The sequence below is a fragment of the Periplaneta americana genome, chromosome 5 (assembly GCF_040183065.1).
Source record: "Periplaneta americana isolate PAMFEO1 chromosome 5, P.americana_PAMFEO1_priV1, whole genome shotgun sequence".
Classification (NCBI taxonomy): domain Eukaryota; kingdom Metazoa; phylum Arthropoda; class Insecta; order Blattodea; family Blattidae; genus Periplaneta; species Periplaneta americana.
The window spans coordinates 64,218,348-64,242,689 of NC_091121.1; the positions used below are offsets into that span (position 1 = coordinate 64,218,348).

Sequence of the window (24,342 nt, forward strand, 5' to 3'; positions counted from 1 at the left end):
CTATGATGATTGCTGTTAATTCATAATTTGTCCATGTTGAAAAAAATTATAACAAAATTGAATTAAAAATTGAAACCTTTCCTTAAAAGAAATATATTTAATAATATATAGTATAATTGTTGTTATAATGAAATTGAGAGTACGGTACATGTTGCTGTTTGCATTTTATTCTTGTGATGAAATTTTCCTTCAGTTATGTATCATTCTTAATCTTTATTCTTGGTACTTTCAGATAGTAGAAGATTCAGTATAATATTATAGTACGTAAATTCAGAAATTTTAGCAATACAAACTTAATCAGACCAGTCTTTTGATCTCGTTTTATAACTACATGTACTTGTTTGGAAATAATACATTTCTTAAATGGTTAATATTTTATTTGAACATCTAAAATAAGGTTCATTTTCTGTTTAAAGCAATGTTAATTTGGAGAGGTTAATGGAAAAACGGAGTTGTCCCTCATATGTGAATAGCTCTCTTTTTCCACTAATCCCTTCAATTGCATCTCTTGTTTTTCAATATTTAGAAGAAATACAAGAGTTGCATAATATAAATTCTCATAAGTTCGGAATAATATTCATTCTTGTAAGTCTGGAAATTACTAGATAATTTAACTGATTGATGGTATACTATTTCGTGACAAGTATTGAGTGAGAAATGGCGAAATAATTATAATTATATTGTTTTATATTCTTTTCATATTCTGTAATTCATATGTTATTGATCACCATTTCTGCATATGATTAAGTCGTACCAATGTTACAGAAAAATGTGACCATTATAGTGATATTTTTTAAGTCCAATTTATGTGTTTGGCAAAACAATAGATTCTGTGTTTCTTGCATGTTTATGAAAGGTGGAAGTGTTCTCTTGTAATAGCCCTTGTGTGAACTTCTATATTGAGTAACAGATTGTTCCATTATATTATGAATCTGTTAAAGACTTACTGACATATTATGTAACAAAATATAAATTAGGGATCTTGTTCTTTCCACTGTAATAGAAACTAGTGAACTTCTAAGTTGAAGTTTGTGTTTGTATTGAGGCAATATTAGGATGAAATTATTCCTTAAAGAAATACAAGATCTGCTCATCTCCTCTTTCTTTGAAGTGGTTACCATTGGATAAGTGTTGGAATTTTATTGTGTAGTTTCTTTTGTATTTCTGTTTGAAGCTTGAGCCCATACTGTTGTACATATTACAAACTTTCATATCCCTATCCTGTGATTGATTATATGTCATATATAACTTCTGGGTGATGGTCTTTAACAATTTGAGTTAATATTTAGGGTTCTGAAGGCATTGTAATTTACAAATTACATGTAGTTATGGTTCGTACTGAAATCTGGACAATGGTTTTAAGTGGTGAATGGTTGAGCAGCAATGTCATTAATGAAATTAAGACTTTAAGATCAAATTTGACACACAAGTGATACAAGTTAATGTGTTTTCTTTGTGGTCTCTCTGGATATTTTGCCTAGCCATTATTATCTGCAGGTGCTTATACTTCTGGTTTCGGAGTTATAATTTTGTATTCTGTAAATTTTGTTGCATGATATACTCTTTTATATAAAGAAACACATTTAAGGGGATTTCAGTTGGAATTATTATAAGCCATACGAAATTTATTGAAGAGATGAACATTCTTTTAGACTTTTGTGTAACTTGTATGGTGAGAATCATTGTTTCATTGATGATACTTCTTAAGATATACAAATTATGATATTATTGTAGGGTATTGGTGAAATTATATTGTTGGATATAAATGCGGAACTTAAATTTCTTGCAATGGCTTTTACTATTAAGTTTGCAATTCACCATCTTCTGTATCATTAATGATTATATTCCCTGGGCAAGGTGAATAACAATAGTACATAGCCTTAGGTTTTAGTAACTGCAATTAAAACATGAATCTGGAGAGACCAGCAATAAACTTTGCATTCTGGGTTGTAAGTACAACAGAATTGTAAGAAAATTTCCAAAGTGTTAGGACTTCATATTTTCCCTAATATAACAACATTAATATGGGGAACATACATGATTTAATTTTATGCCGATAGTGAATTTTGAATGGAAAATATGTTCTCATAATATACATTCGAAAACTTAAACTTTTATCTGTCCTGATTACAGAAAAATGTCACGTGACAGATAATACTATTTCATTGTTGTGATGCCACAGCATACATTACTTCAGCAATATTTATCTTATTCATATTGAGTGAAATTCATGTTTGTGTGCTGTGACTTTGTTCATGTGTTGTAGAAATTGGAAATTATATCTATTCCATCTGGAAAAATATGTCTGATGTGTTGTTTCAGTGAACAAAAGCATGTCACACTCGTCCATCACCAGTGTTCAGGACACATTTACGCTTCATAATATAGTTGCCATTTTTGTGATTGACTTGGAGTGTATTGTGCGACATTGTCAACATAATTTTCCCAACTAGCACTGTATACAAAATTAGAGAAGGCAAATTTCATTGTAGTCCACAATGTAACAATAGACAGAATTAGTATCTGAAGAACAGCACTTGCCAGTGCTTATCTTCTGGTCTTGATGGGGTGAATTTTGATTGCCAGGAAGGAATCATTCTTTTTATAGAAGAAACGTAACACAAATGATTCTACCCATGGTAGCTTATTGGAGCGTACATTCCTGAATCCTTCAGCCATCACTTTGGTTTTGATTATAAGCATAATCAACAATCAAATATACCAAGCAGTACAATTAGAGAGCGTAGTCTGCATAAAGCTGAATGTGTGCTGTGACATCACATCTGTTTTCAGATGTCTCGCAGAAAGAAGAATTAAATTTCATTATTATATAGCGTGTATTGGAATTTCGATTAAAATGTGTAGGTACTTTTCACTCGTTAGAAATATTTAATACATGTTTCCCATTCTATGATTTCCACTTTAATCCCTCATGCTATGTTTGTTTTACAAATCCATTAGGAAGCTAAATACTGGATATGTATTCATTGTGTGCCTTCACTGTTCATGAAATTCTTTGAAATACGGTTTATACATTTTATTTACAAAAATAACGGCAGAAGTGTATAATAGAGAACTAGAGATACATGTTCCCTTTTCATACATGTAATGCTGTTGTCTTCTCCAAACTCAATGTGTGCATGAGCCTTCAGAACCCTCCTGATTATGTAACATTGCACACAAGGGAAATCATAGAACTGTGAAATGAGACACATGCTCCGTATGATTTCCCTTCCACATGTGATTTCGACTGCTAGGTTAGTGATCAGGCAGATGGTGTGATTGCATTTTATCAGATCACTAGTCCCAGTTTGGCCCCTGAGGATGTGGCTCTGCCCCCCATTACAACTCCGACTTACGCGATAGAGTTCCAGAAAGCAATCGAAGCATCCTCGCAAGGCCGTGACGTTCTCACTGTACAGGTAGGCAGAATGGAATTTGAAGTTCTCTGGCCAATATAAACACATTACTTTGTTACATGTGGGATATCAGGAGGTATAAGATGCTACCTCGGAGGTGGTTGTGGGTATGTAGCACTTGTCATGCGGGTGCCTGGAACTTGGAATGAGGTGAATGTAGTTGTGCGAGCATTATTTGGAAAGTAACAAGAGTGAACTACTATTTATATTACAGTCTTTTACTGTGAATGTTTGTTCCATTTTCTTTAATGTTTCCAAATTACCACTCATTTGGCAGTAGGAAAAAGTACATGAATATATTACAGAAGACAAAGCATGAATTGTTTTAAAATAATTTATACATCATTTCGTTAGTTGTCTTTAGTCGTCACCAACAGATAATAGTGCTTGATTTTCGTCAGTTGTCTAACATGATTGAGCTATCTTTAATATATTAATGTATATGCAATAGAACTTTGATTATCGTCTTTTACTACTGCAATTTCTGACGATCATTCTCTGTTATTTATTACGATTACATTCGATTATTGTAGGAGTCATATAATCTCAAATATCGCAAGCAGAGATACAAAGCTAATTAAAAAAAAACTTCGCAAAAATGCCTTATTCTTCAAATATCAATATGTGTTGTTCCATGTCTTTGTGAACTTCAGTGCCGATGTTACACTAACAACTGATGAATGGGAATGGGTTGGCCAGGGAGAATAAGCTACAATATAGCTACACTCACTCCTAATCAAACTCCTAAAATATTTGTAAATTGCAATGATACTAACGATCGTCTATCACCACCATTTCACATAACTGTTTACCATAACTGTTTACCATTAATTCCTACGTGTAAACAATAATAACAATGGCTGTATTAAAGATTTGTAACAATTTTGTGACGTGATGTAATGCATGCACCCTGATTTATTTGTTGCTGGATTGTACCCTGATGACTGGAGGAGGAATGGTACCTGGACTTACAAGTCTTTGTGTAAAGCAGGAAAAGGAAAATGGATGCAAAATCGTGAATTTATTGTTAAAAAGTAAAAATTCCTCAAAAGTGTTGCAGTTTTTCCCCTTGTGGCCATCAATTTCCCCTTATTTGGAGGAATTTCCTTGGAGATGGTGATCTGTATCACTAGTCACTAGAGCTCAGATTTCTGTGACCTAAAACTGGAAATATTTATGCACATATGCTCTAAAAATACCAAAATATGATATGAAAACGTGAAAATATGACGCAAAACAAATTAAATATTATGCAAAACTAACTTACAAAACTTTTATCACTATTGTGCAAAATCGTTTTTGTGAATATGCCTTTTATTGGCCATAGCAGACTGTTTTTCCCTATAAAAAATAGAAGGGGAAAAGAAAGGTGAAAAATTTCCAACTTCTGTCCTCTGACAAGCAAACATTCTGATAGGGGCAGATAAGAAAGTTAATTTTTTTTCTTTCACCATTTTTATAATGCCAAAAGAAGTGCTGATACAAATTTTGGCCACTCGACGCAATTACGAGGGCCGTAAAAATTAAGTTCGCTACGGGATGTTAACAGAAAGAGAACATGATTTCATTGGAAAAATTTATTGGAACAGACACAACAATTCTTGAGCTATTTTTCAACATATTCCCCACTGGAATTGAGACATTTGCCATATCATGGGATCGACAGAGAGGTGCAGATGGCAGTCAATCGCTGGTTTCGATCCCAAGCAGTTGACTTCTACGACACAAGAATAGAAAAATTGATCCCATGGTATGACAGATGTCTCAGTTTCAGTGGGGGATGTGTTGACAAATAACGCAACAATTGCTGTATCTGTTTCAGTAAATCTTTTGATGCAATTGTGCTTTTTTTTTCTGTAACCGACACTAGGGAAAATCACTTTCTGGACGGCCTCGTAATTGCGATCGAGTGGCCAAAATTTGTATAAGCACTTCTTTTGACATTATTAACATGGTGGAAGAAAAAAAATTAACATTTTTATCTGCCCCCATCAGAATGTTTGCTTGTGAATGACTAATTCTTTTACAACTATGAATAGGGTCACTGACTGTTGTAAGAATTACTACCTGGCAACACAAGGTTAGTACCACTCAAACGTCGCTTGTTTGGGAGGGGTGAAGAAGGTGAAGGTGAGATCGACGAGCAATAATCTGGCCATAGTCTTAAAAATATTTCTAAGGAAAGGAAATCCAAAATAATAACCAAAAGCAAACAAAATCTCTTACTCTTACTGATGAAAACCTGTGACTAATACTTGGAGAACTATTAAAATTATTGTAATACGATAAAAAATATGCTTTTATACCATTCTTTGGTCAAATGTGAATTAATGATAAAGTGTGGTAAAGTATGCATTTATGTGACCAATAAAAATCGTGTTATCATGTTCAGAAAAGCTAGAAATGTGTTTAATTTAACTTAAGTTTATAAAAAGAGACCAGGATGAAAATGTGACATACCATAGAAATCCGAGCCCTACTAATCACATAATACTCGAATGTTTCGTAATGTTACGAGTCATGTGGTCAAATTTGAACCTTGGGGAATCCCAGGTGAAGTCAGTTGTATCATAGTTATTAAAGATAACGTTATATTTTATTTTACTCGATAAGTTTTAGGGAGAAGTGCAGCTTGCTAGTGTGGAAATATTGAAGGAGATTTAGAGATATTCCTTCCGAGTCTTCTGCAGAAAACAAGTTTGTAACAAACCAGTTGAACTCTCAGAATAGTATGTTGTCGTAGGATGAGTTTTAGTTGTTAAATAGTCGTTGAAATAACTGTGGAATCTTTGGAGAACGAAATAGTAATGATAATCCAAGTTCTACTGTATTTTTCTTGTAATTGTACCTAACCAAAACCGTGGCAATATATGGTGTTATCGCATTAAACTCTAAGACTAACATGAATGTTACTGGTCCTGTTACTTTCCAAATTCCCCTTGTTTAACAGTGCAAGGTAGTGGTTTATCCTGCGAGGCATGTGAGCTAGGGTGTTGGTGTGAGGTTGCATGTCCTTACTCTGAACTAGTTCACACATTCACCTTTACGTGTTTGCACACTGAGGAGGAAAAGAGATGGACGAACTCTTTTGTTCTCTCTTCTATATCTGTGAAAGAGAACATTTGTTCAGGAAACAAATGTGGCATTCGAACTTTATTCCAAATTTAAATCATTGAGACATATCTAAATCTAATTAACAGTTTATTTGTATGATTATTCGTCGTAAAATATTCATTTGAGTGATTATTAAATTGTGCGATGTGCAAAGTTTTGTCTGCCCTATGTGGGCATTTGTTTTAACACAAATTGTGTGAATTTGTCTATTTCGCTTGTATGAAATTCTGTTTTATTGTTCCTTGAGCTTTGTCAGTGCTTTCATTTTGAGTTTACATTGCATTCAAGAGTTTTTATTCATTACAAAGGAAATATAGTTGAACCTAAACTTAAACAAAAGTACAGTAAATATAGAATTTTTGGTTTTAAAAGTGAAGTTAAAAGAGTAACCTATATTCTTCTGTTTAACTCTCTAAAACTGAAGTTATTCTGGCTTTGGTAGTCGATTTTATCACTTATTTTCAATAAAACTCTATAAAGTAATATTTATTGAACATTATATCCTTGGTTCTCGGATTATTTTACTCAGTCTTCATAAAAACTGATTAATAATATTTATTAAACATCACATCCTTCATTGTCCAGTTATTTGAAATGCCTTGAATAAAATACATTAAAATAATATTTATTTAATATTGTGTGTTAGTTATTGAGTTACGTATTTCATTTTCACTTGATCACAGCCATAAGTTATCATTTCTTCTTGTACGAGTATAATAGAGGTTTTTCTTAGATTTCATACATAAATGAATGTGTCATTTAGTTATTCAGTGATACAGATGTGCATTATGTATGTTTTATATATACACAATATGATGTACTTATTTTTCTATTAATTTGATTTATTATTGCTTCAAGTGCCTATAAATGCTTGTAAAAGAAACTAATAATAAAAATTACTTCCCAGAATAGTATTCGTACTTTTTATTGTTAGTTGATAAAATAGTATAATATCTTAAAAGTTGGAGAAAATGTGATTTTCCCTTATTTAAATTAAGAGAAAACTTTGAAATTGTTCACATTACAATAGTAATTAAGGTAAGTATGATTATCTTCTGGATCAGACAAGGATGGATTGAATTGAGAATACGATGTGAAATGAAATCAGTTGATAGATAAAAAATATTACGTGAAATTTGGATAATATTCCGTGATGAACAGGCAGATATTTTTACATTAAATTAAAAAAAAATAACAATCTAAACTGGCATTGAAATGGACTTGAACTTTGAAGAGGAATAAATGTGGGTATTTATATTATCATTGTTTAAATAATATACTATAATCCAATTATGAATAACACGATAGCTTTAAAAAACACTTAATATCTTAGGGGACTAGTACTTTGAAATGGTTATTTTTGAAACTCAATTTTCGTATTGTGTTCCACTTTAGAAAGAAAGAGTTTTTATAAGAATGTTCTACAGTTCTTCATAATACATAAAAAAAATTGAACAGTACAGTAAAAGCCCTATATAATGCAGCTATCAGAGGTTCTACTTTACCTTCGCATTATATGATGATCGTTCCGAAAGTAAATGCCTCCTATTTATTTTCATGGAAACTACAACAGATACACAGAGCATAACAACACAGTTAAATAGAGCAAGATTTCAGATACATAGTTATTTTTTCAAATAGTCAACACCATTCATTATGCATGTTTGCCAGTGATGAACAAGAGCTGACATGCCATGCCCATAAAGATTTGAACCAGCAGAGGCAAGCCACTTTGTTACAGCTGTGATGACAGCGTTCTTGTCTGGAAATTGTTGCTGTTCACGTAGTCCTTATTTTATAGGCTCAAAGAGATGGAAGTCTGAAAGTGCTAAGTCCAGACCTATATTGTGGTTGTGTTAGGATAGTCCAGCCAAATTTGCAATGTGCTCAGTGGTCGCGGAACTGGTGTGGGGCCTGGCTTTATCGCGTTGCAAGTGAAAGGTTTTCTTCTCTGGCCTGACTCTGGAAGTTTAGACTTTCATCTTAGCCAGAACTGGCAGTTTCTCCAGGCTGCAGGGCATCCAAAAGAATCACATCCCACCTATCCCAGAAGACTGTCATTTTCGCCACTGTTGAAATGCACTACTCACGGCCTCACTGTGCTCGCATCCACTGTATGGTCTCCGTACGCCTTCAGCAAACATCAATGGATGTCAATAGATGCAATTTGTTTGGCAGTGAGGAATTCAGTAACACATCTCTGTTTCTTATGCACCTCTATGTCAGATGCCATTTTGATAAATTTCCCGCTGCCACTATCTGTCGCACGACATCCAAACTAACAGGACATTAGCATTTACTACAGTGCCACTAACATCTGACTCAGACGTTGCAGGTCATCACAAAAAAATAGGAGGCATTACTTTCGGAATGACCCTCATAGCTTATCTACTGTATATCGGAAGATGACCTGTAGAGTGATACAAGAGGAGGAGAGGATGGGAAAAGAATCAACATAACACTATTCTACTTAATTTTATGTCATGAAACACACAGATGAAAAAAAATTCTTATCACTTGTATACTTTTGCTTTCGTGAAAAAGAAAATACAGTAGTTAATCATTGTTGTAATAGCTCAATTTCATGTAGGCCTGTTTATTTAGGCTTTGTCTTGAAAAGATTTGGTTAGTTTTGTTTGGAGGGTTAATAATATATTGTGTTTGTTTTCGGCATATAGGCCTATTATATATTCGCGAGTTGCAGGAAGTAAATATTATTTGATTTGCTTTGCCTGTCCACTCATGGAATTACTTAGCATTTATGTTTCATTACTTCACAAACATCCGATATCTCTATTCACTTCCATCACAGTTTTTTAATCTTCTCTCTATGTAGTTACGAGAAATATTGCACGTTTACAATATGGTACTGTACATTAAGAAAAAAATAATCGTGCAGCAGTCTATTGGCTAGAGTGCTCGACTCTTAATACTGTGAATCCAGGTTCGATTCCTGGCATACCCCCGATTATAACTTGTGTTAAAGAAGCCCATGGTTCAGGTAATGCAGGCAGGCATCCTAACAGATTTCCGTCATCTCATCTCATTGTGAGTGCAGTGTAGACCTGCCTTCTATGACATGCTGTGAGCAAAGACTCTGTTCCTAAATTGGTCTACACAACTTCATATGGATGAATGACGAACAGTCAAGTAACAATCAAGTACCTGCTATGTCTACCAAGCAATAATTTAAAATGGGGTTTAATATAATTTTTCTACATGTAATGCAATGGGCAAAAATAAAATTCTCACTGCAGAGCAGAAGAACTTCACTGACTTTTATTCTCTGGTAATGATATTTTTTTTAAAGGACATATATGTACCACTGCGTTATGTCAGATTCTGTGATATATCGATCTGTGCTATATTAGGCTTTCACTGTATTCCAAATGAAAATTGAGTAGAATATATGCAATATACAAGGTTATTTTCTTCAGAATATGTATTATATATCTTTCTCGTGTTAAATTCTATCGTACCTGGTTATTTTCTTACCGCCACATTAAATGTAATGTACTGAATTGGAAAGTAAAGTAGAATCATGTACTATGTCATTAGAATGTACGTGATTAGAAAATCTTTCTAAATAAAATAAAATGTTTACTAAGTCATCACACTGTTTAAATAACTGTGTACTAGACTAGGGTTAAACAGACAAATTATCTGATTCAGTTACTAAAAAACAATTTTATTCTACACTTCAGCAGCTAGGCTTAAATCATTAAAAGTATTTTGAGACAGATGTCTCACGTAATAGTTGAAGTCGAGTGCAGTTTTCAACTCTGATTTGATTAAATGTGTCGTGCTCTTGTTTCGAACGTTGTTCAATTATTAGTCTTGAGATGAAACGCCTTTGTATGAGCATTACTACTTGGTATGCTTAGAACAAAACTAGCCAGTGCTTCCAAATTTATAACATGAACACTGTTATATTTTAAAAGGGTGAGCACTAATACCCATTCTTGGCAGGCATTATGTTCTATAAAAACTGCATATTTTAATGCATCTCTTGGACAAAAACTCATCATATAAACAATCATCATTCACGGCAAAATCAGATGTTTAGAATAAAAATTATTACATTATACAAATGTAAGAGAGAAAAATGCTCGAAGAGAAGAATAATATGGGAGCCAGGAGACTGTTAAAAATTAGGTACAAATGCAGGAGATCCCAGGAAATACAGGAGAGTTGGCAACCCTACTGTGTATCTACGTAAACCCTAAATTATTGAAAGGATATTCATGATAGATATAAGGATATAGACATTAGCTTGTTGTAAATAGACCTCCTAATATAATGACATTTCATTTAATAAGATAATGATTATTACATATCTTAAAAAAACTGTAAAAATATTAATGCAAAATAGTAAACACTATAATCAGAAGTGTAATGTTTCATCATTGTGATATTTTGTTCAGGTTATAACTTCAGGCTTACCTCGAAAAGGAAACTATGACTGATGTGTGCTTTATAACATTCTTTGAGTGGTGGAACAGACTGAGTATATGCAGTAGTGAAGAAATTGAGGGACCACAGTTGCCGCCATCAAGAGTCCCCCTCTCCATACTAATCTGTCATTATGATCTCAGTGTTAAGCATCAATGCATTGTGTATTAACCTATAAATATAATCCAGACCTGTCATGTATTACCTATTAGTTGTTAGCATAGTCTCCTGAACCTGTGTTTGTAAAACATTTTATAATTGTGAATTATCATTTTGTCATGTGATTGCAAGAGAAACCTGTCTTTGTATCATTCCTGCACTGGTCTTCTGAAGTCATGAAAGAAGTTTTGTTTTGTGAACAAGGTTTGATAATAACAAGATTAAATATATTAAGTACGTCTTTATAAATAACAGTTGTGGAATAGATTGGTACTAGTATTTAACAATAAGTTGTAATAAATGCCAAAAGAGATGGAAACTTGTACCTACAGCATGACGTCTTTCTAGGGAATGAGAATAGAGAAAACTCCATTAAGTATCACTGAATGTACATCACTTTTAAGTTGTATTTGGAATGGAATGTCAGTAACACAGGTCATGTGACAGAATTTGGTGTTCGTTCAGAATTAGATTCATTTTATTTATTTTTTACTTTTATTTTTTGCATTGTGACAGTTATAATTAAGATAAATATTAATTGTGTATTACGAGGCGTGTCCATAAAGTAACTTTCCCACTTGTCCCACAGCTAGCAAACCATATGTTGTGCAAAGCGACTGCGTGTATGTGATAGAGTAATGTCTTGGCATGGCGCATGCGCTAGCAGAACTTTCCGAGTGCTCTCAGTAGCTTAGTTGCATTGGTTGAAGATGGACGTTCCTATTCCAGCTCCTGCCGCATGTAAAGTGTGATCAGTGATAAAGTTTTTGAATGCACAGGGCATAGCATCGATTGAAATTTATCGTCAGCTGTGCCATGTCTATGGACCTAACGTCATGAGCAAGCAGATAGTACGTTGCTCCATAAGGTCATCTGTGATGATGGTTGGCCTTCCACTGTGCTCCTCATCATGCACATTTTGGTGTCCTGCTGAAAATTGTCTACAGCAGCAACACACCATCTGCTTGCTCATGACTTAGGCCCATAGACCTGGTACAGCTGATGATAAATTTCAATCGGTGCTATGCCCTGTGCATTCAAAAACTTTATCACTGATCGCACTTCACACATGGCGGGAACTGGAATAGGAGCCGTCCATCTTCAACCAATGCAACAAAGCTACTGAGAGCACTCGGGAAGTTCTGCTAGCGCATGCGCCATGCCAGGACATTACTCTCTCACGTACACGCAATCGCTTCGCGCAACATATAGTTTGCTAGCTGTGGGACGAGTGGGAAAGTTACTTTATAGGCACGCCTCGTATTGTATTTCTTGGTCAGACTGCGTGTAAATTTCTGTATTACCATATTTAATTTTTACTCTAGTTTTGAGGACCAGAAAGTAAATTACAATTTTTAAGTACTATTTTCTATCAGCTTCTATAAAAAAAAGTCAATAAAACTATCATTTCGATGTATTAAATTCCATATTGCGTTCACTATAAAAGATGAAGATTTTAACTAAGTCTTGCTGGATCAGCTCCCATGATTAGCGCTAAAGAAAGTTGATTCTACTTATATAGAAGGACCTACCCTAATGGGATGCCAGGAGCTTGTTTATTTGTTTGTTTGCTGACGACCAGATAACTCATTTGGTAGAGAAACTGGTGGCTACTGACTGGAAGGTCCCGTGTTCAATTTTGGATGGTGACAGGATTTTACTCATTGCCAAAACTTCTAGACAGTCCAGGGTCTACTTACCCTCCTGTCAAATTGAGTACTGTCTCTTCCCTGGGGTAAAATGCGACCAGAGTGTGATTCTAGCCACACCATTTCATTCTAATGCCAAGGTTATGAAAGCATGTAGCTATATCTCTCTGTCCTCCATGTGCTTTTAAGGCATATAAAGGGGATACTTACTTTTTACTTCATTTATTTATTTATTGTAAGTAAAATGTTGTTAAAATTGTATTTTGTTTTTACAGATTATTTTTTGTCTTTGTAATACAGTTTATGTCATGAATATTTTGTACACAGTGACATTTGTTTAGATGTGGAATGTTTTACAATAAAATATTGCATTTAAAAAAAAACATACTCAATTGAAGAAACCAGGTTCATCCAAATCTTAAGTAACCTAAAATTCTGGACAATATAAATAGAAGTATGTAGGTGGGTAAAATCAAGAAATCATTTCCATGCTTCAAAATGAAAATCTGTAGTAAGAAGCCTCTATCTGTTTATGATAACAGCATAAATATGAAATGGATGATCTGAAAGTTGAAGTTAATGTAAATGAATAGAATTACAGAATTAATTGCACCATGAAAAATAGGAATATAATTCAATTGAAGAACAATATCATTTATAATTTCACGTTTTGTGTATCAAGCAAAACCAGGTTGTGAAGCGATTGTATCACACAGTAAAATGTTTTTTATTTTTTTAAACTTCTTAACTCCTCAAAATAAAATAAAGCATTCATCACACATTTTTATATTATGTGAAACCCATAGTTGCAAAGTAGAATTGTAGTTATAACAACATTGTCTGGTGGTGGATAGTGCATGCTTGTATAGTTTTCTTGGATTTATTGTAGAAATGCTTTCTCGTTATGTGCTTTGTAGTATAATCTAGTGTTACATATCAATAACTTTTTCAGAATAATATTTATTTCTTAATTACTAAGGTACATTCTTCTTTCTTGCATATCTGAAAGTAACCAACAAAGAAGAAAGTAAAAAATTTTCTTTTTGAATTGTGTCTTGTCTTTATTTTTTACTTGGATCTTCTTATAACCTAAATTTCAATACTTTTTCTGTAGAGAACTGGTCGTTAAGGTGATTCGCATTTTATTAAAATATGCGCGCATTTTTTTTTTTCTCCCCAAAAGACGTGTTATTGGAGACATGTTGAAATTTTGAAATATTATGAAAAAAAAAAAGACAGACAACATTCGATTTTTTTTTTTTTTTGGCATCTTTGTTGTTTTCTTTAAATTCTTTGTCCCTTTTGCCGCTTTAAATGCTTTGATGGAAATGTGAGTGGTAGAAACTGATATGCTGCATAGATACAGAAAATTGATAGTATTTTGTGCCTTCAGTAATCAGTGTATATACTGTAAATGGATTGCTTTCAGAGTTACATACAGAAGAGCTGATTATGATTCATTGCTCTCTTACACTGTAAAGATTTGTTGTTTTACCACATTATTATTATTATTATTATTATTATTATTATTATTATTATTATTATCATCATTATATTATTATTATTATCATATTATTATTATTATTATCATCATCATTATATTATTATTATCATATTATTATTATTATTATTATCATATTATTATTATTATTATTATTATTATTATTATTATTATTATTATTATTATTATTGAGTTAAATTATGCATTTTTGGAGTTGAATAGTGAGGTCACAATGATGTGCACTTATTGCTTTCTCATTATACAAACTATAGAATGATGGTACTGAAGTCTACTTCGATATTTTCATTGAAAAACTTGTTTTGAGCATCCCATTTACTGAAAAAAAATGCTTTTGGACATTTCTGTCTGTTTACAACTATTTGTCTTGAACTATTAAACAGATTTCTTCTTATTCAGTAATTACGAATTAGTTCCCCTGGGAATGATTTGCATGAAATATAATAACTTTTAGTGAAGATTAATGGATTTTTATTCGAAATTGAAAGAACACAATTTTATTATTCTTCATTTGTTCCAGATCACATGTTATTTTTTTTTTAAATTATTATTACATAGAGATAAACTGACGAAACAGTTTCAGTTTTTGCTAAGAAAAATTATTGTATATGAAATTGAATTACCCATTCCCCTGGGGTAATGGTATAAGTACATAAGGAAACAATGTACCATATACCCTTATTCCGAAGGGGGTATTCAATTGTTGTTATATTTTGTTGCAATTTTGTTCTATTTGTACTTTCTCTAGCCAGTTGACTGCACAGGTAGGGAACTTACGGTATAGCACTTGTTGTAAAACCCCTTATTATGAATGAGTAGAATTTGCATAGAATGATTAGTTTTAAATGACGAGTTGAAAAGAAAAGAATAGTTTCAAAATTCCATTATATATAACGTTACTGTATCAGAATTGAAAAAAATGGAGGAATTCAGAGCATGTCCTGTTTATTACACTTATTTTATGTATGTCTCACGGCCTCGAATTTTCTAAAAAATAGCTCTTACCTGCAATACCTTCATAGTATTGTGCACAAGTTACATGTTTCATGTTGTACTTAACTATGAACAATAACTTCACAGTTTCAAAACAGAACTTATTTCGCTCATCCGTCTATAGAATATTGAACATTTAAAATATTCTTTCCACAGCTGCATGTTTTGCAGGCATGACAAAATAGTACTGTACTAGCTTTGTCAATTCAATACCCTCTAGCAGAACAACTGCTTATGTACTGATACCATTTTTCTGCAACTTTACGTCATACAGAAGTTGTACTTTGAATTTTTATGTATGTTTTTAAGGAACTTATTTCGTCAAACAGTACAGATTCATCAAAAGAAATATTTGGCTATCTTAGAATTAGCACACTTTTCTTACAGCTTGCTGTTTGGCTCTTTTTCCAGAGTTAGCCAGTGAAATACAACCAAATTAGTGTATTGTGACAACCATTTGCTAATAGAATCATGACAAGCAGTGTAAAAGCATGCATGTCATTCTAAAATACATAAACCAGATACAAATTACCACATTTACTAATAACATAATTTACAACATTGTTTTCTGATCTTTCTTTCAAGTTTTTCTGAAAAACAGAGTACATTTCTTCTACAATTTTACTTCCTAAATGCAAGAAACTCATTGTGCATTGTACAAATGATTCACAACTTTCTTCCAGAGGTTTAGCAAACATCTGCTAGACTTCTCTCAAAAACACTCAGTTTTACTCCAAACTCCGCTTGCTTGAAGTGGCAGCTTAACTAACTAAAGAGTGTAATTTTATTCTGTGCTTGCCAACACTGATAAAATAAAATAAGAAAGTAATTTTATAGTAGCCAGGTTTTTTAAATTTTTATTTTATTGCTATTATTATTATTTTTTAGAAATGCTTAAAGGGGACTGGTAATAGTGGGTAATGTTATACCATGCATTACTAATATTCTTTAACTTTATATTATAATTCACTAAAATATACGAATAATTGTTTATGTGACATTGTGAAAGATATTAATGACATATATGTGCTTATACACTTTTATAAATGAAGTGAGATGTTTTACATTCAGGATTATAAAAAAAAAGCGTCTTGTGTGTGATACAAAGAAGGGAATTTTATTTTATTATTAAGGTCTATATAGCATGATTTAATTTATATACACCCTTCGAATAGTAGTTACGAATTATACAAAATATATAATGAGAAAGTATGTGTCATGTTTGTGATGCTCATTTAAACTTCTGTAATATTGACGGTAATTGTTGATGGTATGAAAAGTGATAGAAGGAAGAAGATGAACAGCATAAACTGTGAATACCAAGTGATTGGCATGTCTGTGTGTTGCTTGGTTCCTGCATGCTGTGTTCTGCATGTGCTGTTGGTTTGTTACAGGACACATAGTTACACAATATGATAAGAAATAAAACACAGATAACACAATTTAGAAAAGCGTGAATTCTTGTCACAAATTTGACAGCATTCTGAGGTGAAGGAAGACTCAGATAATGTGAACTCCCAATTATCTGTGTTCATTTGTTTCTTGAAGCCAGATGTAAATTAATTTATAGCTTCATTTTTTATTTGTGTTAATTATTAGGTTTTTGTATAGTACATTTAATCTTTTAAGTAGTTTATTTAAAACAGCTTATTCGAACATAGTTACAAACTCTGTATTGTTCAGTCGAAATCATATACAGGTGAATGTATTAGAATGTAAGAATGATTGCATTTGTCATATTCATAAAATTGTTTAGCCATATTTATTCATTAATTTTTCCATTTGCATCACCTTCATTAGAGATGTGGCTTACATAATTAGGCTCTCTAACTAGGGATGCTCTTTATTTTATAATATTATATAGTCTTGTAAATAGATCAGTTCTTATGATTTTTGTTGTGCGAGATTATTTTGATGATGATACTTGTAACACAATATAACAATGTAATAATGGGTTAGTTGATTTCTAAAAATTACCATAGCTATTTCGTGAAACATTGCTTTAACAGAGTCTCAGTTTAATTCTTTAAGTATTGGACTTTATAACACATCGTATTCTGAAAATCCACTAGACTTGTTGGAATAAAGAGCAGCTTACTTAATAAATAATTAAAATTTCTTTTGCTTTTCGAAAGCTCTGTTTGATTTGTCTCTTTTTAAGATGGGTTTGTCAGATTATAAAGTAAATACAATTCAGAAATTATGTAGCGTAATGTTAGGATAAACATGAAAGGACTTTAAATCTTTTAATATGATTTTTTTTTTTTCTGAAATTTATGTTCTTATAACAATTCATTCTTGATTTCGGTGTAGAGTAATTCACTGACTGATTTACTATTATTCAGTATTGCAGATTTGGATTGTATAGTATTCATATCGCAGTTATCATTCAAAAGAGGGAATTTTTTTTATAGAAACATTTTTATTTTGTACAGATGGGTTGCTAAATAATCTTGTCTTGTTGTTGGTCTAAAAAGAACTACAACGACTTTTCTAAAGAAAGCTTTATTATATTTGACAGTTATAAACTATGTACTGCTTAAATATCGTGGAATGAAAGTTATTATAGAGAATTCCGTCAACTGTGTTAGGATACATAAAATTATATTGTTTTGAGTACCGGTATAATTAAGTTTTTGAGCAGCATGGTTAATTGGGAGTTTGCTCGAGAAGTGATTTTATTTCATATCATGTGTACTCCCAGCAGCATGGGGTTGTCATGTCACCTTGTTTCAGCTGTTCAAGCCTGAAGGGAGCAGCCTTGGTTTTAGTGTAGTTGGCTTGCGGAGTGAAGAGAAGGGGGAGCTCGGAATCTTCGTGCAGGAAATCCAGAACACTGGCATAGCTGGGCGGTGAGTTTACGTTGTACCTTAGCGTGGTTACTGTCATTAATTTTATTATAGGAGTGGGGTATTGTTTTAACTGTTAAATGCTGGTTGTTTCTGGAGCTTAAAATAATTATGAAACATACATTGTCTTACCCATGAAGGCATTGACTAACTTTGTGATGAAATTTATTTCTATTGTCATTGAACAGAATCTCTCCAATGATATACTTATGCTTCAAAATAATTTTGAGAAGATCACTACATTTTTTCTTTTTTTTCAGTTGTCTTGTTAACTGAGATACATTTCAATGTAGTAATGTTTTATTTAAAAAATTGTATTATTGAAGCTTTTCATTTTAGTTTCATACATGTTTATATACAAAGTATTTCGTATGAAAGTGTAAACATTTTAACACTGTCATATAGAGGTGAAAATAAGAAAAACCGTGTGCACAACCTTCTTAGATTGCTGTAGTTCAGAGTTACAGTGCATAGAAACAAAAGTTATACAAACTGAAAGTATGTTAAGTAATAAGTACCATAATCCTCGTAATGAAGTTTCGAAGTAGTGAGTCTCTGAATTCGTTTATAACATGTGGTCGAGTGTCGCACCCTCGAGTGAGATACGATCGGTCGTGATACGCTCGTAATAAATAGAAGCACAGTACAAGGTCATCTCACCGACATATTGTCTTATCTTTTATGGAAGGCGACAGACAAGATGCACATATGTTTTGCTCTCACGGTAAAAATAAGGCTTTATTTTCTGCGTTTATGACAAACGTTTTATGGAACAGTCAATGGAACGTACCAAAACAGGAACATGAAGTTATAAATAAAATAGTATGAAAAACTTCGATATACAGTTATTATTGCTAATTAATAATTATTCAATATTTGAGGGGTTTGCCGGAAGAAAGGCGGATAGACCTATACGCCCTTCTTCGGGAAAACGGTTTAAAATGTAGTGAATAATTCGCAAATTATAGTAGCGAAATTTTGTTTTGATTGTACTGTACATACCTGCAGGACAGGGCTGTGTGCGTGCGTGCGTGCGTGCGCGCGCGATTTAGTCAGTCAGTCTACAAGTAGAGCTAGTGCTGCGCGTTACCGCATACTGAACTGTGTGTTTTTTCTCTTGGTAGAGACTAAGCAAATATATAGGCCTATAGTTCAATTTAGTCAGTCCAGTTGTTTCCTTTGACTGCTTTTTATGTTCATTATTGTCCTTGCTTTAAGAGTAAACAAACTTATGAAACTCATAGATTCAGACGGAAATATTTTATGTTCTATAAAGAGATTTGTTACAATATTCAGATTTTTGGGCTTATTGTTATCAAGATTATGCCTACAAAGAATAAATTTTATTTATTTATGTTCACAGAAAATGGAGATTTTCTTTTTCTGTTATATTCAGAGATTTTGCTTTGCGTACTTAATGTCTACTCAGTATATCTGAAATAATGTAAATTACTTTAGAAGTAGATAATAAATGTCATAAAATGTATCTTTGTTTCAATTCCGTGTGAAATTTAAATCTAAAATCTACATTAAATCCCCTAAGCAAATCATTATATGGATAAAGGGCGTATAGACCGAAGTTTTAAATGGTACAAATATAAGGAAATTTAATAATATAAATTGCCTAAATGCTACAAAACATTTATACTCGCTAAGATTTTTAATTTAATGTATAATTTTGTTCACTATCTGTATAACATTTTATTCAGGTGCGTTTTAAAATCTTAGATTGCGTGTATCTCAATTCACCATATTGACGTATACGCCCTTTTTCCGGCAAACCCCTCATTTGATTTACCACATATATAATATGATAGGTCCATACATAGTGTTCCGCCTATATACTGCGACAATGTAGAAACGTTTTACAAAATATTATTGATATAGCAGTAGATTAATAACAATATTGGTACGGAGATAACATCACAGAAAATATAATAAAACGAATAATCTTGCTGCACAACTGTTACAGACGCAAAGATTGATACACTAATTATTAGAGATTATTATTATTATTATTATTATTATTATTATTATTATTATTATTATTATTACTACTACTACTAGAAAACTTGATACAGTTCATGCATTATCGTGATTGTGTTTTCCGTTTGTAATAATTACATTTACATCCAATAACATCTATCAGATGTGGCGAAAACAAAATCACTCCTGTGTGTGTGTGTGTGTGTGTGTGGGGGGGGGGGGGAACATTTACCTACAACATTTATATTACATTTTAAAGCAAGTTTTGTAGTTGTACTATGGAGAGATTAGTTAAACACTGCAAAGTTTTGAAATTATAAACATCTATGATGTTACTACACAGTTCATCACTGTAACAAGAACGAATGTCTAACGCTCGGCTTATACCGTTCGAGGATTTATCGCTCATGACAATTTTACCCATCATGCATGTGCGCTACCTATCGGATTATGCTATGAACTACTTGGCGCTCGAGCGAAAACGTCCGATGCAGACCTCTGATGTAAACTCATTTGGACTACGTCGAATTCATACTTAATTTATAGCTACAATTGTAGTATGATTTTGGGATACATTAGCTACTTACGGTAACCCTATAGCCAGAAGTCCAAGGTGTTCATGTACATTGTTCTTATTGACCAGCCAATTGAATCTCCACACCACAACCAATCAGTTTGTTTGGATAATAATCAGACAATTTCTTACTTTGCTGAAGTGCAAAGGGACACTTCATTAAATTTATAAATCATAGGTTGATTCGTGTAATGACAATTTGTAATGTGTGCTACTTTTTCTCTGCACTATATATATGAATTCAAGCAAGTAAGAAAAGTATCACAGAATATTTTAGTTTTCTTTTGACGTGTTTAAAATCTTTACACTTAAGAAATATTTTGTACCTACAAAATTAGGGATGGTATTACTTTGTGCAACTTGTTCCTGTAGCGAACGTAAGATTATACGCTATGATTGACTGCAGCCTTGGCAGCTAAAATATTCTTCATTGCATCATAAGATTTTCCACGTTGTCAAACCTATTTTTTTACGTATTTTTTTTTATCGATATGTAGATCATTTTTGTTACTTTCTGCTTTGCAAAATACGCATACTAAGGCATTTAAAATATTGTGGCCATCTGTGATTTTAATGTTCGAATGTAAATCGAGTAACAAGATTATTTAGAATGTCCATTACTATGTATAGAAATTATGATATTTTACTTAGGTAATTAGAAACAAAAAAGAATACTAAGATTATTAAGGGTGTAAACATTGACGATTTCCCGTGTTTGGAATAACTCTTGGAAGTGAAACTTGATATTTCTGAACTCCTAACATTAAGGAAATACTTTCAATGCGTACAGTTGGTAGTTTTGACGAATGCAGTTGGGGTGATATAGCTTTCCAGCCTTCTTCCAATTTAGTGGTGTAAGTTGTTTCAAACAAAATATCCGTTATTCATTTATTCATTCATATAATCATTAATGCAGTTATTTGTTCTTTCATTCACATATACCCAAAGAGATACGTTAATTTTATTACTCTTTCTGCTATGGTTACTTCTTAATTTTGAGATTTGAAATTTATATTCATATGTGAAAAACTTTATTGTGTTGGTTGCTTATAAATTTGCTACCTTTTTATATCCAAGATTTCGGTAATTAGTGATTTCTTAAATTTATTTTGGAAATGAAAATTATCTCTCCTATTTCTGTTTATAGAGATCCTAGGCCCCTCTATTATAACTTTCTGGCTCAAGCTGTTCAGGCTGGCATTTCTGAAAATTAAATGTATATTTTAATTTACAAAACTCAGATTTTGATAATATATTTTAATGATGCGGTCGGTCATTAAAGAGGACGTAAATGTGATAAAAAATTAAGTCAGTATGACACTCATGCTGATTATTATGAATATAGTTTCATATAGTCGGAAAAATCTTACTTAAATATTAATTTTAATCAAGTTATGTTTTTAAATGTTGTATTTAAGTACCACTTAAGGTGTAGAGCTTATAGAGCATTGGTGAAATGGTGAAATAATTACGAAGTTACAAGTAGCAATGAATGGATGAATTGTAATTTAAGGTAGTGTTTCATATTCTAGGATTTGAAGAAGATTGTAATGGAATCAAACTTTGGACTTCTTACTGTTATTAAGTCAGCACACTACGTCATAACTAGGGCTCGGAAGTTGATGAAATATCATCTTTTTTTTTTTTCTGAGACATCACAGACAATACAGGATGCAAAATAAGTTCGTTTCACTTCAACACGAACTAATATAGCCTACTTTTATTTTGCATTTTTCTGCGTTTTTCGATCTGTTATTGTATATTGGTAATTTTTAAGGAAATATAGTACTTTCTGTTGAATTTTTTGCCTTTTTCTGCTTTTAACGGACTTTTTTTTTACGTTGTGGTCGTCAAAAAGATGTAGGAAAAATTTGGCAAGAAGTTAGACAGAAAATGAAAAAGGTATTGGAAAACAACATTGGGTACCAGTCAATGTGTAAAGTCGAGAAAGTTCTGCAAAGTGAAAATTTTGACTTCAATGCGTTTGATGAAGATTTTTCACTAGGGGACCTTGATTGTTTCAAGTATGTGCCCATGACGTCAGTTGAAGTAAAAAGAAATTATTATTATTATTATTATTATTATTATTATTATTATTGTTATTATTAATATTAGTATTAAAATCTTGGTCTTTTTTATAAATTTAGTCTCATATTTTCAGAAATTTAAGGTCATTTTATAGGCCCTTTTTCTGTGATTTTTAGGTCATCAATTTCCGAGCCCCATTCATAACCTACCTACTCGATATAATTACAACTTCTTTAAATATGTTATAAAGACGTATGGAACGTAATCTTATTTGTTATATTTAGAGAAGAAGGAACTTGCATAGATTTCATTGTAGACCTATATTGTTTTGCAGTATCAATTATTTTTGTGGAGTAAATATAATAATTCACGGATTATAACTTATATTCGTTTTATATATTTTCATGTTATTGTGGCTTAAAATTAGGATAATTTTATTACAAAAGGAGTTAAAATTTTATTAGCAGTAGTCTAATGATTTTTTATTTTGACATTTGAGTGCTTGCATTATCTGCTTTGCTTTGAATTTTGTAGAGTGCTTATTTATTGTCTCTGGAAAGAGTAAAGCTTTCTTACGCCATTATGCATGTACAGCTCAGAATTAATGATATACAGCCTATGAATTTTTAAATTGTATATGCCTGTAATAATATTGCATTTATTATTAGCAGTACAAAAGCTGCATGCTGCTGTGAATATACACATTGAAAAAGCTCTATCATATAGGCCTACTCTTTTTTCCATTGCAGTTTGTTGATGTACAGAGGAAGATTGTGGGCGATTGAATACAAAAATCTTACTGGAAGCACGGAATGAATATAATATTAAGTTCATGTGGTAGAATGACTTTTTTTGTACTTTTTTTTCTGTTGGCTATTAGCTAAATTATTGAAAAAGACGCTTTTAAGGGTGCAAATTCTATTTTTATTTGGTCATCATTTAAATTATTTAGTAGTCACACTTCACATTCCGTTACATAGCATTCTATTGGACTATATTTACAGCACAGCAGAAGCTGTTCTTGTTTCCTTGTTATATTAATTTTAGAAATACATATGCAACCTATATTTGAGTTTCATGTACGTATTTTAACTCTAGAGAATTTTAAAATCGCTAGTTTATGTGTAGTTGCGAAGCACTTTTGTATAAATATTCACAGCCCCGGTTGTAAACCCAGCTGAAAGAGAACTCGATTCCATTTTTATTATTGTTTGTCGCAAGTTTTAAATAAAATTGGACATACCGAATTTTTCTTCATAAATGAATCTGTGCTATTGTTTGTTTCTTAGAATACAGTTTTTAAAATTTAACTGGCTTTGAAGAATAAAAATTAATTACCTGTCTTTCTAATCTTCTGTTGATATCGTAATTAAGTTTTAAACAATAATTTATATCTTGTTGGAAGAAAATATAGAGAATCATTTGGAATGGAATTTACGGGAGGGGGACACTATGGCCCAGCACTGCGACCTGTTACGTTCTATTGCGCTAATCCTCATGCTAGGCACATTCCCAATTCCACACCAGCTGACTACACTAAGGTTCGCTGCGTGCCCAAGTGTCGAGCAGGCAACCCCTCGTCCCTAGGTCAGTCCCCTGC

At 32.3% G+C, this 24,342-nt stretch overlaps 1 protein-coding gene across 14 annotated transcripts in view; it reads left to right on the plus strand.

Moving 5' to 3' along the window:
* LOC138699780 (multiple PDZ domain protein-like) overlaps positions 1–24,342 on the plus strand; it is a 1,065,748-nt gene that overhangs the window by 11,431 nt on the left and 1,029,975 nt on the right. For 12 of the 14 annotated variants that reach the window (XR_011332076.1, XM_069825918.1, XM_069825919.1 and 9 more), the window contains exons 4-5: positions 3,297–3,422; positions 18,042–18,157. The exons of 1 other annotated variant lie outside the window; for it this stretch is intronic. Coding sequence is in view for 12 of the 13 variants with exons in the window: in XM_069825918.1 (XP_069682019.1) it covers positions 3,297–3,422; positions 18,042–18,157 (242 nt within the window). In the remaining variant the exon portion in view is untranslated. The remainder of the gene's footprint in view (positions 1–3,296; positions 3,423–18,041; positions 18,158–24,342) is intronic. One more of the 14 variants, XM_069825913.1, reaches the window with a different exon arrangement.